The sequence below is a fragment of the Galeopterus variegatus genome, unplaced genomic scaffold, assembly GCF_000696425.1.
Source record: "Galeopterus variegatus unplaced genomic scaffold, G_variegatus-3.0.2 Scaffold7801, whole genome shotgun sequence".
Classification (NCBI taxonomy): Eukaryota; Metazoa; Chordata; class Mammalia; order Dermoptera; family Cynocephalidae; genus Galeopterus; species Galeopterus variegatus.
Window position 1 is genome coordinate 68358 of NW_007733912.1, and position 17794 is coordinate 86151.

A 17794-nucleotide genomic window follows, 5' to 3' on the forward strand; every position below is an offset into this window, starting at 1 on the left:
CGCCCGCACCTTGCTCAGCCAGTGAGCGGGAACCGGTCTCCACATGGGATCCGAACCCTCGATGGGAGAGCTGCTGCGCTCCCAGGCGGCACACTCTCCAGTGCGCCACCGGGCTGGCCCCTATTATTATTGTTTTTATACCTCACCTAATACACACCTTGTCCGGGGAATTCATCCCTGCCAAATATGAATAACTTATAGCCGCACTGCTGCTCCAGCACCTCGGGCAGGATCTTCAACACCAGCGTGTCCACGTCGTGACTCTGGCTTTCACTTTGAGGCTTTGGGTACAAGACGTATGCATCATACAGCTTCCCATCTGAAAAGGAAGTGGGACAAGCTCAAGGAGTCATTCCCACCAAATTCATGTGAGCAAGGTGAGAACCCGAGGTGCTGCCATGATGTGCTTTTGGCTTGGGTTCAGTGACTTCAGAGTGCTCTGCTGGCTGGTGCCAGGCACTGCCACGCTATGACATGTCACTCTCACAAATCATCCTGCAAGGTTTCATCCCCACTACACAAGAATGGAGGTGAGACTGGGAAGGCTGCGCCATTTCCACCATTCCTAATTCCATCCCAAGTCTCGATTCTAAGCCCACTGCTCCCTGTGATGTGGTTGATAATGAGAATTAAGAGCAGCAGACTCCACCCATGTTACCCTTGGTGGGGCCTGTGCACAGAGTTCTGCCCTAACCGTACCAGGCAAAACAGGCCTAATCCTTCCTAATTTAGACCCACCAGTGAATTCCATCACAGCAATTGTGCAGACTTGTGTCATAAAGAGAACGAGCATCTGAGCAGACCCTAGGGATCTGCCATGCCATTCTGAGAAGTCAAGCATGACAGCACGTCACCACTGTCACAATGAGCAGTATTTACTGAGCAAGCACTAAAAACAGTCTCTGTGCTCGCCAGTGCAAGGATGCACAAGACCCGGGATCTAACTGGGCAGACGTTCACATGCACAGAGCAAAAACAGCATAAGGCAGCACAAGACTGCAACGGCTAAGTGAACAGCAGAGACAGGAAGAAAGGGAACTCCCTACTGTCTGGAGTTCCGGAAAAAACTTCAAAACAGCATGGTCCAGGGATTTTAAAGGGTGAGGAGGGTTTAGAAGAAAGTGCGGGTCTGAGAGTGGAGGGTGAGCAGGCACAAAGAGGGCCTTCCCAGGGGTTCTGTGAACGAGACACTTCAGCAGGGCGAGAGGGCTTGCATGGGAGGACAGGGACTGTGGGCGTCACATTGGAAAATGTGATTTCAAGGTCCGGGCCGCTTGGAAAGTCACAGCCAACCTAATGGGGAACCCGAGAGGGGAGCTTTCTTTTCTATCCCTTTTCATGGGAGTTTGTTTGATGAATGGGCTTGGAGATGGGGTGCTTCTAAGATTAACAAGAGAAGGCAAAATCTTGCTTTCCTCTAGTTGTCTAAGTGACAATAGTTAACACATATACTGAACTTTACAGTTTACATGTTGCCTTTTCTCATTCCATCAGTTCTCACACCAACCTCTGCCAGCCTTCAGGTCTCTGCTCTTGGCCTTCCTGTGAAGAATGATAATGCACAAGCATATGCACGCACATGCATGCACACCTGTGCACACACGTGTACACATGCAGTCGTGTGCACACATGTGCCCCCACGTGCACAGTCCTACACACGCAGTCCTGCGTATGCGTGCACGCGTACATGGGACTGCACACACACACGCACACATATGCACTCTTTCTCTGCCTTCCCACCCTCTGTGATGACAGGAAGCCATGTGAGAGTGGGGACTTGGGCTCCCTGCTCTGCTCTCAGCCCCTGGAGCAGGAGCTGGCGCAGGAGCCGTCTCAGTCAGCCCTTGCCAAATGGCAGGAGCCATCTCAGTCAGCCCTTGCCAAATGTCTGCATGAAGCTTGATTTTACAGAGGCCCAAAAAGGTTATCACGATGCTGGGGACTGGTCAATTTCAGCTTTTCAATAAAGTGGAATCACAGGGCAGGTACTAAAGGAACGATTAAATCTGTGTCTAGAGTTGGCAAGAACCCAGCACAACGAAAACTTGTGGAATCTTGCAGGTCGCTGGTCTGGACCACCACTCAAACAAGTGGATATTTTTCTATATTAAATTTAAAGTCAGACATTTGACTTTCCAAAGCCATAGGATTATAGAATAGAAAAAAATTTTTTTAAAAGAAACATTTGGTAAAGTTCTTATGTTTCTGAACTGTTAGGGAATCAAATTGTTCCGTGGAAACGTTTGGTCGTATTTCTCCTTTTGCTTCTGATAAGGGTCTGCTCGTGCTGGTGCTCCATTCACCGCAGAGAGCAGCCTCCCCAGCAAAGTGGTACTTCCCGGCCTCGTAACTACAGTGAACATCCAGGTTCATCGCCACCTCTGTCCCAGGCCCTGCCACTGGTAACTCTTTTCTCTCAATCTGATTCTCTGTTTTCCCCATCGCCTCTGACTATGAAACAAACACACCACTTTTGCTAAGTTATTCTCTCTTTTGCTAGTGTCCCCTGTTCCCTGTCTGTGAGCAGGGTGTCTAGGACGCAGGCACTTGTGGACATCCAAACTCGGGAACAGAAGAGATCTGGGTAGCGAGAAAGCCTCGCACCTTTCAAAAACTCAAAATATAAAAACATCCCCAATTTTGGGGTCATCTTTTTTTTCCCTTTCTTTCTGACTAAGCATTTGAATAGAGATACGACTTGCTGACTGGTTCTCAAATGCAGAGGTTTCCATCACCTTCACATGGCCAGTGCATCATTTCCTGAAATGCAGCAAAAGAGCAGCGGGAGCTTTTGCCTTTCGCAGGCAACGGCAGCCGGCACTTCCCGGCTTTGCCTGTCACGATCACTTGTGAGGAGCACGGCTGCATCCCTGGAGTGTGATAAGGTACCCGAGGCCAGCAAGGCTGCAGGAGCTCTCTGAAGTCTCCCAGCTGGTAAATGCACAGCCTTGATCTCAGCCCAGGGCCAGGGTCCCTCTGGTGTGGCTAACATAGGAATTAGGAGCAGGAACGTCTCAGAGCTTGTCCCTCATGGGTCCTGTGCAACTGCGTCAGACCATATTTTCCAAAAACAGCTCCAGCAATGTTTCCAGTCCCACAGTTCTTTCAGAACCTTACCACACCCCCACAAAGAAGCGGAATCTATTTCTACTCCTTAAAATTTGGTCTCTGCAGATGCCCCGACAAATAGAATGTGGTGGAATTGACCTTGAAATTCAGATGTTAGGTTATAAAAGAAAAAAACAGGGCTTTTTCCTGGCTTTTGCTCCTGAAACACATGTTCTTGGAAGCCGGCCACTGTGCTGCAAGGAAGCCTGAAGCAGGCCACACAGAGAGGTCGCTTCAAGAGGCCCCTGTGGGGAGGGGCTGAGGCCACCAATGACAGCCACAATCAACTGCCGCTCCTCCCGCTGAGACCCCAGACATCCCGGAGCTGAGACAGGCCGTCCCCGCTGTGCCTGTCCACACTCCTGGCCCACAGACTCCATTAGCAGTGGTTGTTTTGTGCCACCGAGTTTTGAGGTAATATCCTTCCCAGCTGTAGCAACTAGAACAGCAACTGAGGAGATAACAATGAACAGCAACAAGTAACAATGGGCCGGACACCTCCCAACTGTCTTTCACCAAGAAGATTCCAGAAGTGCAGACCTACTAGCGAGCGTTCTGATGAAACTGGGCCCTGAGGCAGACGCTTGCACGGCGCGTCTCTGTAACGCTGAGGTGACAGCTACCCAGGACCTGGCCAAGTCCCTTCATTTTCTCAGGAGATGCAACCAACCCTGCCTTCAGTGTTTAAGCATGTGCATATGCCTTTGCTGGCTGTTGGCTTAAGATACAAAAGCTCATTTGAATAAATTAGTATTTATGAAAGACTACCTAAAGATTATTCAATTTCCTGCTTTCTCTCAATATGATATTGTTAAATTTTAGACCCGTCCAAACCAGACTGGTGGGAAAATCAGACAGATTCAATTTGGCCTTCCTGTAAATGTTTTACTGAATTGCGTAAGGTTTGGCTTTTAGCCTCAACATGCATAAGAGACACTAGAAGAAAAGCCACATTAAACATGTTATTACATTTGCCACAGGAATGTTGAGGCAGACAAGGTTTCTTACATCATCCTGTTTTAAAAGAACTCCCTACAAAAAATCTCCCTTGAAACTAGTCCCGGAAAAGCCATGTTCTCTCATGAGCAACTGAAAAGTTTCTGTGAACAGCACACAATGGATCTTGTAATCGCCTTTCTTTTAGTTTTGAAAGCAAATTCACCTCTAAAAACCATCCAAGATTTGTCGTTAACTCCACCATGATTTATTTCACCATTTTACCTTTTTTCCCCTTTGTTCACTGTACCTATTTTGTTTTTATTTTATTTTAACACTCACTTGTACATATTTGTGGGGTACAGTGTGTTGCTTCAACTGCTCTGTTTTTTTTTTTTTTTTCCTTTTTTGTCTTTTTTCGTGACCGGCAACGGATCGCAACCCTCAGTGTCGCGCCCGTACCGGACCGGGACCGGCTACAGGATCGCAACCCTCGGTGTTGCTCCCGCACCTCGCTCAGCCAGTGAGCGGCCGGTCTGTATGTGGGATCCGAACCCTCGGCGGGAGCGCCGCCGCGCTCCCAAGCGGCTCACTGTAGCAGTGCGCCACCGGGCTGGCCCTCAACTGTTCTGTTTTTAATCTGTCTGTTCTACAGGTGCATTCTCCATAAGCCTATTTGGAATAAGGTGAGGCACATGCAGGTCTCTCCAGTGCATTTTTAAGCTGACCTTTCCGTTCTTGTACACACCTGCACACCTGGCAGGAGAATCATAAAAGTGCCTTGGACTTAGCTGAGAATATACAGAATCTGCCGACTTCAGCCAGGCCTGTCAATGACTCTGACTACAACTGTGTCACACACACCTATTAGTGGTGTTATCAAGCTTAATCCAGCTGGTGGCATAAATGACTTATCACAAGAGGGACATAATGTCTCTCTCCCCCTCATTTGTATCTGCTGTCTGTTGCTCGGTGTGCTCCCAGATAACTCAGGAAACATCCTCGAGAGAAACAAAGCTGTAAACAGGATCTGAGACTTATCTGGGAGTCGCATCACCAGCTCATTGTCAAAGCCAACACTCAAAGGGAAGGGATGTGATTACAGGGTAGTTCTCATAGAGTGAGCTGTAGAGAATTAAATCACAAAGTGCACACGTTTCTGAGTTTAAACAAACAAGGAGGACCACTGGCTGCATGTCAGCTCCGATCTCCAAATGCTCAGCCCTGGGTTCAGAATTCGAGCTGCAGCCCAGTCTCTGCAGAGGGCGAGGCTCCCTGAGCGACTCATGTGCCCAGCTCCTCCCGCTCAGGGTGAGTCACTATTCCTTTTTTCTCTTCCTGCTGGGCTGACCAAGCACTCTGCACATCACAGCTGCAGTCACGCTCCTGGGAGGGTCGTGAGTCAGAGAGGGAGACACGCCATGGGGCCAGAACACCACGCAAAGTGACACAGCCCTCCAATAGTCAAAAACCAGAAAGTAGCAGAACCACTCACATGTGTGTCAGGAAAAAGAAGTGGGGGTAGACTGAACTGTCTTCTCAAACGGATGCAGGCAGGAGGACAGTCATGGGTGGGCTCAGGCAGGGCAGCCTCTGCAGTGACCACAGCCAAAAATTGCAAGCCCCTCGTCCAGTCAGGCCATCTGCAGTGCTCGCAGCACTTCAGTTGTGCTGGACAGGCAAGGCTCGATTGAATTTTGCCATCAAAAAGGAGTCTGGTGCTCTCTACATGGCTCAAGGCTTGCTAATTTCGAATTCTGAACTTAAACTTAGAATCAAGTCTGAGTTAGGACATCTGTGTTTTATCAAACATGTGGACAACCTGTGCTGTGTACTTAGTGTGCAAATCAGGCACTCAGTGTAAATGGTGCTCTGCTGTGCATCAGCTACTCATAAAACTCGCCCGAACACCCACTTCCCCCACTTTTCCACTCCTCTTATCACTGCATGTCTCTGGACTTGAAAGGTATAAATTTGTGCATCTCCATGCTTGTCAGCTGCACAGATTTCTTTTGACCTTATGTTAATTTTTCCATCCAAATAGCACAAAGGTTTACAACCACAATGGTGGAAAATGCCTGTCCCTCAGAGTGTCAGAGTCACAGAGAAGATTTCTGTGTTAAATAGCGCTGGCAGGACAGACACCACAGAATAAAACCCCAGAGTAGAGTGGTGGTGGTGGTGCAGGGGAGCAGCTTGCTTTGACCTCCAGGCAAGCAGGGGAGCCCCCGTGCCCCGGCCCCTGCTGAGTGCTTTCCTGCACAGAGCTCAGCTCAGTCACTCCCCAGCTCTCGGGGAGGCGGGGTTCGCTTGATTTCTTCCTCCGTGCTTCCTTTTTCTTTCCTTCCCTCTTTCCTTTTCTTTTGTTCCTTCCTCCCTCTGTGTCACCCTTCATCCCTCTTTCCCTCCCTCCCTTCCTTCCTCCCTGCCTTTATTGCTGTCTTCTTTTCTATAGCTGAGAATGAGATGAAAATTAAATATCTTTCTAAGTTCATACGGGGAGAAGCAGAAAACTCACACTCAGACTTAGGTTCATCTCTCTCTCTCTACCGAGGACAGGGCCTAGAGATCTGCACCCACAGTGTGCCACAGGGCGCATCACTCCCCATAACATAAAGTGCCGCTGTGCTGAGCACACATTGTGATGCAGAGACCTGGCTCTATGAGGAATTTTCCTCTTTTGCAAACACTGACAGGTGTGAGGGCCTTTCTAACATGGTTGCAGTGGGACCCTGAGGATGACCTGCTCCTGCTACTTGTCACTAGGACCTGCAAGTCTTATTTGATGGAAGGACACTGATGAGCACAGGCAGATCTTTTCTCTGAAGCATAAGCAGTACCAAGGGATTCCTTCCTCTAAATTTGCAACAGCACGAAAGGCCAGCTAGTAAAATACGACAAAGCATGTTAAAGTGGTTATATGGGTGAGCGGGTAACAAATTTGAGGCGTTTTTTAGTGATTACACACACTTACCTTCTATGGTCCCAGTAGAACGGAAGGCACTGTGGTACCAAAGAACAATGTCGATCTTGAAAATGTTGTAGACACACACAGCAGACGCAGCCACAAGTGCCAAGGCGCCAAGCCCTCCGACCAGGTAAGCTCGAAAATCTGGAGCTACAAATGACAGCAAAATAATAAGAATACAGAGTCAAGTACATCCTCCACTAATACAGATCACATTCTAAATGCCAGATGGAAATATATAAATGTCAATAAGGGCATTTTTTTTTCCTTTTTGTCTTTTTTCGTGACCAACAACGGATCGCAACCCTCAGTGTCGCGCCCGTACTGGGACCGGCAATGGGATCGCAACCCTCGGTGTTGCACCCGCACCTCGCTCAGCCAGTGAGCGGCCGGTCTGTATGTGGGATCCGAACCCTCGGTGGGAGCACCGCCACTTTCCCAAGCGGCGCACTGTAGCAGTGTGCCACCGGGCCGGCCCTACAGATCACATTCTAAATGCCAGATGGAAATATATAAATGTCAATAAGGGCACTGCTTAAATATTTCTTTAAAGTTAAGTAATAGGCTTGGGAGTAGAGTAATCTGATGAGGACTGTGAATTTTAGGACAGAGATGGGCTCTTGGGAACCCAGGAGAGGAAAATTCCTCAGAGCACTGGATGCTGATAGCTGGTCCCAGCTGCATGAGGACTGCTTTCCAAACCCACATGCCCGGGTTCTGCTCCCTGCAAGCTTATGTGACACTAGACTCTCCAGGGGCCCAGCCCAAATAAGCTTACTGGGAGGTTCCCCAGGGGGTTCTATTGCATGTTGGCAATTACAATACTTTTAAGAATGCTTCCCGGTCACTCAACACTGAGCAGCAAGGCTCCCGTCACAAATAAAGGGCCATCAGGTGTCTCCCCCGGAAGCCACAAGGGCCAGAACGCCGCCCAACCCTCCCGGTGACAGAGGAGTCTGAGAGACACGGCCTCGGGCAGGGCGTGTGCACCCCGCTGTGCCCGGGGATCATGGTGCCCAGCGACGATGAGCACGAGTGGCGGGTAGAGCCCAAGGAGCAGAACCCGTTCCTCTGGCACTGCAAGTCCGCAAAACACGCTTCTACATGTCCAAAAAGAGGAACGGCCTAGCCTCCTGCCTGCCACCGCCCAGACCCTGCCGCCGACGCAGGAGCCTCCAGGGTAGAGAGAGCTGGAAAAGAGGAAGGAGGAGGGAGGAAGAGAGAAACCTCGGTCCTTGGAGCCCACCTCGCACACCGCTTCCTCCATCGGCCCTGCCTGAGCCTCCCTCCTCACCAGAGGTGGGCAAGGAGGGGAAGGACAGGGGTCCTTTCTTCTCACCCCCAGAACACTTTTATTTTTAAAATGCTCATTAAGAGCTTATCACAACCGGCCCTAAGCCACACCATGTTGTAGACATCTCGAGGCCCAAGACTTCCTATTTGTTATTGTGTGTCTCTAAATACTTCACACAACAAAGCCAACAACTGAAATCGCATTTGGTAACCCCCCCAACTAAGCCCCACTGCAGCCAGGTGAACTGCTCTCTACGTGCGTGCCTGATCGAATCCTGACCACTTTTTAGAACTTCTGGCTCCAAACCATGAGAGACCCCCCAGTCCCTTGCTCTTTCCCAGCTTGTGATTCCTTCTTGGAGCAGCAATGCCACTTCTTCCCCTGGGAGGATCCAGCTCAGGCAAGTTTTAGTGTATATTTTAGAGATCTTGGTAGTGAAAACTGTCATGATAGGAAGATCATGCCCACAACATTTATGGGATTCTAAAAGCCCCTGGCAATAGACAGGAGAGATGGTCTGAAATTTCTGGGTTGATCGTTCCTTGCATTCAGGAGTGTTGATATCTTCTGCTCTGTCAATGAGTTTAAAGATGATTAATCTTCTGCTCTGTAAATGAGTTTAAAGATGATTAAATCAAATCACGACATTGATGAATAAATTCAAAGGGAATAGGGGCTCTAAAATAGAAATAAATAGAAAATTCACTGTTGATATACATACCAGACGCCCTGGTATATATATAAAGGAGGTATTTACTGGCTGAGTCCATATGGCTACCCCCAGCCTCCAACTGAGACAGTAGGTGAGAACGAGTAATCAAAGGAAATTCACAGAGGGGTACATCTGATCTAAACAACTTTCTAGTGATCCTTTTCAGACAAACCAAATAAGATTCAAATCTGGATGTGTCTTCAACAAAAATAAGGAAGTCAAATGGAGAAGCTGGAACCATAACTCTGCCCCCAAGGAAACCAACAAAAGGCTTGAGTTTAGAGGATGATGTTCCTGAGAACTCAGGGCAAATGAAACAAAGCGCACGGGACCAAACACACTGCATGTGAGATTGGAAGTGAGTGTCGGTAGGAACAGAGATGAATTTAGTAAGCACAGCTTCTTAATCAGCCTGAAACAAAGCGAACAAAGGACCCTTCCCTCCTTGCACGTGATTGACAGATATCAGCTGGTGACAGCATAGTGCCTCAGAGCCAGGACGTGGTCTCATAATCCTTCTGAACACAGATACCTGTGTTCTGTATCTGGCATGGAAAGTCTCTACTGGCATGGAAATCTGCATTGGCCAGCTTCAGTCTAGGTTAACAAACAAAGAGCTCCAACTTCTAGGTTGAGGCAGATTTCAGTTGTAACCACTTCAGGTCTTGTGGAATCTCCAAGGCTTTACACAATCAGCTTCCCCTCCTTTCCCTGGGGTGGACCCAGAATCACTCCCTCTGGGTGGAGCCAGGTTGCATTTCTGATGGAAGCTACTGCAGAGGGAGAGGGGAGAAGAGGCCAGCAGATCCTGCCCTGCTCCCTGGGTGAAAAATGATCCTGTCCCCACCGGCCTACCACATACTGCTGCAAAGGCCTCAAAGTCACTTCCTTCACCAAAACACGGGGCCCACAGAGACCCGCCTTTGTCTCTGCTCCAATCCTCTGGTCTGCAGGGAAAATGAGAGACGACTAAGAAATGAGTGGGATCAGGTAGACCAGGGAGACCTGGAAAGCCAAGCCAGGGCTTCCAGTTCATCCCAGGGGTAAGGAGNATTGTTAAATTTTAGACCCGTCCAAACCAGACTGGTGGGAAAATCAGACAGATTCAATTTGACCTTCCTGTAAACGTTTTACTGAATTGCGTAAGGTTTGGCTTTTAGCCTCAACATGCATAAGAGATACTAGAAGAAAAGCCACATTAAACATGTTATTACATTTGCCACGGGAATGTTGAGGCAGACAAGGTTTCTTACATCATCCTGTTTTAAAAGAACTCCCTACAAAAAATCTCCCTTGAAACTAGTCCCGGAAAAGCCATGTTCTTTCATGAGCAACTGAAAGGTTTCTGTGAACAGCACACAATGGATCTTGTAATCGCCTTTCTTTTAGCTTTGAGAGCAAATTCACCTCTAAAAACCATCCAAGATTTGTCGTTAACTCCACCCTGATTTATTTCACCATTTTACCTTTTTTCCCCTTTGTTCACTGTACCTATTTTGTTTTTATTTTATTTTAACACTCACTTGTACATATTTACGGGGTACAGTATGTTGCTTCAACTGTTCTGTTTTTAATCTGTCTGTTCTACAGGTGCATTCTCCATAAGCCTATTTGGAATAAGGTGAGGCACATGCAGATCTCTCCAGTGCATTTTTAAGCTGAGCTTTCCATTCTTGTACACACCTGCACACCTGGCAGGAGAATCATAAAAGTGCTTGGATTTGACTGAGTATATACAGAATCTGCCGACTTCAGCCAGGCCTGTCAATGACTCTGACTACAACTGTGTCACACATACCTAACTATTTATTAGTGGTGTTATCAAGCTTAATCCAGCTGGTGGTGTAAATGACTTATCATAAAAGGGACATAATCGCTCCCCCTCATTTGTATCTGCTGTCTATTGCTCGGTGTGCTCCCAGATAAGTCAGGAAACATCCTCAGGGAAACAAAGCTGTAAACAGGATCCGAGACTTATCTGGGAGTCGCATCACCAGCTCATTGTCAAAGCCAACACTCAAAGGGAAGGGATGTGATTACAGGGTAATTCTCATAGAATGAGCTGTAGAGAATTAAATCACAAAGTGCACACATTTCTGAATTTAAACAAAGAGGACCACTGGCTGCCTGTCAGCTCCTATCTCCAAATGCTCAGCCCTGGGTTCAGAATTCGAGCTGCAGCCCAGTCTCAGCAGAGGGTGGGGCTCCCTGAGCGGCTCATGTGCCCAGTTCCTCCTGCTCAGGGTGAGTCACTATTCCTTTTTTCTCTTCCTGCTGGGCTGACCACGCACTCTGCACATCACGGCTGCAGTCACACTCTCAGGAGAGGTGTGAGTCAGACAGGGAGACACGCCATGGGGCCAGAACACCACGCAAAGTGACACAGCCCTCCAATAGTCAAAAAACAGAAAGCAGCAGAACCACTCACACGTGTGTCAGGAAAAAGAAGTGGGGGTAGACTGAACTGTCTTCTCAAACGGATGCAGGCAGGAGGACAGTCATGGGTGGGCTCAGACAGGGCAGCCTCTGCAGTGACCACAGCCAAAAATTGAAAGCCCCTCGTCCAGTCTGGCCATCTGCAGTGCTCGCAGCACTTCAGGTTGTGCTGGACAGGCAAGGCTCGATTGAATTATGCCATCAAAAAGGAGTCTGGTGCTCTCTACCTGGCTCAAGGCTTGCTAATTTTGAATTCTGAACTTAAACTTAGAATCAAGTCTGAGTTAGGACATCTGTGTTTTATCAAACATGTGGACAACTTGTGCTGTGTATTTAGTGTGCAAATCAGGCACTCAGTGTAAATGGTGCTCTGCTGTGCATCAGCTACTCATAAAACTCGCCCGAACACCCACTTCCCCCACTTTTCCACTCCTCTTATCACTGCATGTCTCTGGACTTGAAAGGTATAAATTTGTGCATCTCCATGCTTATCAGCTGCACAGATTTCTTTTGACCTTATATTAATTTTTCTATCCAAATAGCACAAAGATTTACAACCACAATGGTGGAAAATGCCTGTCCCTCAGAGTGTCAAAGTCACAGAGAAGATTTCTGTATTAAATAGCGCTGGCAGGACAGACACCACAGACTAAAACCCCAGAGTAGAGTGGTGGTGGTGGTGCAGGGGAGCAGCTTGCTTTGACCTCCAGGCAAGCAGCGGAGCCCCCGTGCCCCGGCCCCTGCTGAGTGCTTTCCTGCACAGAGCTCAGCTCAGTCACTCCCCAGCTCTCGGGGAGGGGGGATTCGCTTGATTTCTTCTTCCGTTCTTCCTTTTTCTTTCCTTCTCTCTTTCCTTTTCTTTTGTTCCTTCCTCCCTCTGTGTCTCCCTTCATCCCTCCTTCCCTCCCTCCCTTCCTTTCTCCCTGCCTTTATTCCTGTCTTCTTTTCTATAACTGTGAAATAGAAGAAAATTAAATATCTTTCTAAGTTCATAGAGGGAGAAGCAGAAAACTCACACTCAGACTTAGGTTCATCTCTCTCTCTACCAAGGACAGGGCCTAGAGATCTGCACCCACAGGGTGCCACAGGGCGCATCACTCCCCATAACACAAAGTGCCGCTGTGCTGAGCACACATCGTGATGCAGAGACCTGGCTCTACGAGGAATTTTCCTCTTTTGCAAACACTGATGGATGTGAGGGCCTTTCTAACATGGTTGCAGTGGGACTCTGAGGATGACCTGCTCCTGCTACTTGTCACTAGGACCTGTAAGCCTTAGTTGATGGAAGGACACTGATGAGCACAGACAGATCTTTTCTCTGAAGCATAAGCAGTTCCAGGGCATACCTTCCTCTAAATTTGCAACAACATGAAAGGCAAGCTAGTAAAATACGACAAAGCATGTTAAAGTGGTTATATGGGTGAGCGGGTAACAAATTTGAGACGTTTTTTAGTGATTACACACACTTACCTTCTATGGTCCCAGCAGAACGGAAGGCACTGCGGTACCAAAGAACAATGTCGATCTTGAAAATGTTGTAGACGCACAGAGCAGACGCAGCCACAAGTGCCAAGGCGCCAAGCCCTCCGACCAGGTAAGCTCGAAAATCTGGAGCTACAAATGACAGCAAAATAATAAGAATACAGAGTCAAGTACATCCTCCACTAATACAGATCACATTCTAAATGCCAGATGGAAATATATAAATGTCAATAAGGGCACTGCTTAAATATTTCTTTAAAGTTAAGTAATAGGCTTGGGAGTAGAGTAACCTGATCTGGACTGTGAATTTTAGGACAGAGACGGGCTCTTGGGAACCCAGGAGAGGAAAATTCCTCAGAGCGCTGGATACTGATACCTGGTCCCAGCTGCATGAGGACCGCTCTCCAAACACACATGTCCGGGTTCTGCTACCTGCAAGCCTTATGTGACAACACTAGACTGTCCAGGGACCCAGCCCAAATAAGCTTATTTGGAGGTTCCCCAGGTGGTTCTGTTGCATGTTGGCGATTACAGTACTGTTCCGACTGCTTCCCGGTCACTCAACACTGAGCAGCAAGGCTCCCATCACAAATAAAGGGCCATCAGCTGTCTCCCCTGGAAGCCACTGCTGCTGGCTCCACAAGACCGGCCAAGGGCCAGAGCGTCGCCCAACCCTCCTGGTGACAGAGGAGTCTGAGAGACACGGCCTGGCCTCTGGCAGGGCATGTGCACCCCGCTGTGCCCGGGGATCATGGTGCCCGGCGACAATGAGCACGAGTGGTGGGTAGAGCCCAAGGAGCAGAACCCGTTCCTCTGGCACTGCAAGTCCGCAAAACACGCTTCTACGTGTCCAAGAAGAGGAACGGCCCAGCCTCCTGCCTGCCACAGCCCAGACCCTGCCGCCGACGCAGGAGCCTCCAGGGCAGAGAGAGCTGGAAAAGAGGAAGGAGGAGGGAGGAAGAGAGAAACCTCGGTCCTCGGAGCCCACCTCGCACACCGCTTCCTCCATCGGCCCTGCCTGAGCCTCCCTCCTCACCAGAGGTGGGCAAGGAGGGGAAGGACAGGGGTCCTTTCTTCTCACCCCCAGAACACTTTTATTTTTAAAATGCTCATTAAGAGCTTATCACAACCGGCCCTAAGCCACACCATGTTGTAGACATCTCGAGGCCCAAGACTTCCTATTTGTTATTGTGTGTCTCTAAATACTTCACACAACAAAGCCAACAACTGAAATCGCATTTGGTATCCCCCCCAACTAAGCCCCACTGCAGCCAGGTGAACTGCTCTCTACGTGGGTGCCTGATCGAATCCTGACCACTTTTTAGAACTTCTGGCTCCTAACCATGAGAGAGACCCCCCACCCCCTTGCTCTTTCCCAGCTTGTGATTCCTTCTTGGAGCAGCAATGCCACTTCTTCCTCTGGGAGGATCCAGGTCAGGCAAGTTTTAGTGTATATTTTAGAGACCTTGGTAGTGAAAACTATCATGATAGGAAGATCATGCCCACAACATTTATGGGATTCTAAAAGCCCCTGGCAATAGACAGGAGAGATGGTCTGAAATTTCTGGGTTGATCGTTCCTTGCATTCAGGAGTGTTGATACCTTCTGCTCTGTAAATGAGTTTAAAGATGATTAAATCAAAATCAGGACATCGATGAATAAGTTCAAAGGGAATAGAGGCTTTGAAATAGAAATAAATGGAAAATTCACTGTTGATATACATACCAGATGCCCTGCTATATATATAAAGGAGGTATTTACCGGCTGAGTCCATATGGCTACCCCCAGCCTCCAACTGAGACAGTAGGTGAGAACGAGTAATCAAAAGAAATTCACAGAGGGGTACATCTGATCTAAACAACTTTCTAGTGATCCGTTTCAGACAAACCAAATAAGATTCAAATCTGGATGTGTCTTCAACAAAAATAAGGAAGTCAAATGGAGAAGCTGGAACCATAACTCTGCCCCCAAGAAAACCAACAAAAGGCTTGAGTTTAGAGGATGATGTTCCTGAGAACTCAGAGAAAATAAAACAAAGCGCACGGGACCAAACACACTGCATGTGAGATTGGAAGTGACTGTCCTTAGGAACAGAGATGAATTTAGTAAGCACAGCTTCTTAATCAGCCTGAAACAAAGCGAACAAAGGACCCTTCCCTCCTTGCATGTGATTGACAGATATTAGCTGGTGACAGCATAGTGCCTCGGAGCCAGGACGTGGTCTCAGAATCCTTCTGAACACAGATACCAGTAAGTCTCTACTGGCATGGAAATCTGCATTGGCCAGCTTCAGTCTAGGTTAACAAACAAAGAGCACCAACTTCTAGGTTGAGGCAGATTTCAGTTGTAACCACGTCAGGTCTTGTGGAATCTCCAAGGCTTTACACAATCAGCTTCCCCTCCTTTCCCTGGGGTGGACCCAGAATCACTCCCTCCGGGCTGAGCCAGGTTGCATTTCTGATGGAAGCTACTGCGGAGCGAGAGGGGAGGAGAGGCCAGCAGATCCTGCCCTGCTCCCTGGGTGAAAAATGATCCTGTCCTCACCGGCCTACCACATACTGCTGCAAAGGCCTCAAAGTCACTTCCTTCACCAAAACACGGGGCCCACAGAGACCCGCCTTTGTCTCTGCTCCGATCCTCTGGTCTGCAGGGAAAATGAGAGACGACTAAGAAATGAGTGGGATCAAGTAGACCAGGGAGACCTGGAAAGCCAAGCCAGGGCTTCCAGTTCATCCCAGGGGTAAGGAGGTGTCACTAATGTCCAGGCTGGGGTGGCAGGGAAATAGCCACCCTGGGAGAAGATGACTCTACAATGGTCACCAGAATATACTGGACCAGAAAAAATCCTCAAGGTAAAGAAACCACTAAAAAAATTAATATAATCCTCCAAATGGCACCTAATAATGGTCAGAACCAGGATAATACTAATAAAAATAAGCACTTTTTAAAGAATTCATGAAATGTCAGGCTGTGTGCTTGGTTTATAAGAGTATCTCATCAGAGTCTCTCATACACTGCTAGCCCTAGCAGTAAATATTGGTAAATCACACTGGAGAACAGTATGGCATTATTTAGAAAAGCTAATGACAGGCTCTTATCTGGAAATTCTACTCCGAATGATGTATCACAGAGGGACGCACATACTTGGATACCAGGACACACATACAGAAATTTTCCTAGCAGCATTATTTGTTAAAAGTCCCAAACTGGGAACAATGCCAATGACCACATATTTATAGTAGAATGGATACATCGTGACCTAGTCATTCAACGGAACAGGACTCAGCAATGAGATGAACAGACTACAGGTACCTGCAGCATCATCGATGTGCCAGTGAACCCCACACACCTGAGCTAAGAAGCAGACATAAAAGGAAACATCCTGTATAAGCTCTTAACATAACGCTCAAAACCAGGCCAAACTAAACTCTTGTTAGGGATATCAATGCAGATGGAAAAGCAAAGAAATGACTTTTTATTAGTTGTTATGTGATCCATATATTCTGTGTGTCCTTTACTATATGTATGTTATATTCCACATAAAAAAAAAAAGAAAATCCCAGTTGTTTCTCAGAACAACGCTTGAAGGAAGGTACTGTTATGATCCTTATTTACAGACGAGGAAACGCAGGCACAGAGAGGCTGCATTAAAAGTCCTGAGTTCACACAGCTCACGCATGGCAAAGCCAGGATCTGATCCTAAAAACCCGGACCCTAAAGGCCTGGGTTGGAACCACTCTGCCACCTCACTTGCTAGGGGGAGCGGGCAGGCGGGGACGGCTGCAGCAGGCAGGCCCTGCGTAGGAAGGCTCTGCAGACCTCGGCAACTGTAACTGGGTGAAGGCATGAGGGAAGCAGAAGAGGGCATCGGAGCGACCCCAGATTCTGAGCCTGGATAATGTGGAAGATATGGAGGTATCAGGAACAAAGGTGAGAAAAAAACAGGAAGAGAACCCAGAGGTTTGAGAGGATAATATGCTTCCAATCTTTAGCCCAACGTGCCCGCAGTCCAGTACACAGCTGGGAATGCAGGCGGCCACATGGGAAGAGAGAACAGAGCTGGAGATCTGGAATTTGCACCTGCACAGGGTTGACAGTGATACCATAAAAGGAAGGGAGATTAGTGGGAATGAGGATGCAGAAAGAAAACAGCACCGATGCTGGGACTTCAAGAATCACCCTGAGGTGCCAGAGAGAAAGATGGGACACATGCAGTTGATTGGGGGGAAAGTGATGGAAAGTGACTCTCCATGACAAGGAGAAGCCAGGGAGNGGGATATCAATGCAGATGGAAAAGCAAAGAAATGACTTTTTATTAGTTGTTATGTGATCCACATATTCTGTGTGTCCTTTACTATATGTATGTTATATTCCACAATAAAAAAAAAAAAAGAAAGAAAAAGAAAATCCCAGTTTCTCAGAACAACGCTTGAAGGAAGGTACTGTTATGATCCTCATTTACAGTCGAGGAAACGCAGGCACAGAGAGGCTGCGTAACAGTCCTGAGTTCACACAGCTCACGCATGGCAAAGCCAGGATCTGATCCTAAAAGCCCGGACCCTAAAGGCCTGGGTTGGAACCACTCTGCCACCTCACTTGCTAGGGGGAGCAGGCAGGTGGGGACGGCTGCAGCAGGCAGGCCCTGCGTAGGAAGGCTCTGCAGACCTTGGCAACTGCAACTGGGTGGAGGCACGAGGGAAGCAGAAGAGGGCATCGGAGCGACCCCAAATTCTGAGCCTGGATAATGTGGAAGATGTGGGGGTATCAGGAACAAAGGTGAGAAAAACAGGAAGAGAACCCAGAGGTTTGAGAGGATAATATGCTTCCAATCTTTAGCCCAATGTGCCCGCAGTCCAGT

At 48.2% G+C, this 17794-nt stretch overlaps 1 protein-coding gene across 1 annotated transcript in view; it reads right to left on the reverse strand.

Moving 5' to 3' along the window:
* The window catches only part of LOC103607880 (interleukin-1 receptor-like 2), a 73839-nt gene that overhangs the window by 2462 nt on the left and 53583 nt on the right, over positions 1-17794 (reverse strand). Inside the window, 6 exon segments of the mRNA XM_008592342.1 lie at positions 158-319; positions 7019-7162; positions 7949-8089; positions 8775-8913; positions 9874-9965; positions 12925-13068. Coding sequence (XP_008590564.1) covers positions 158-319; positions 7019-7162; positions 7949-8089; positions 8775-8913; positions 9874-9965; positions 12925-13068 — 822 coding nt within the window.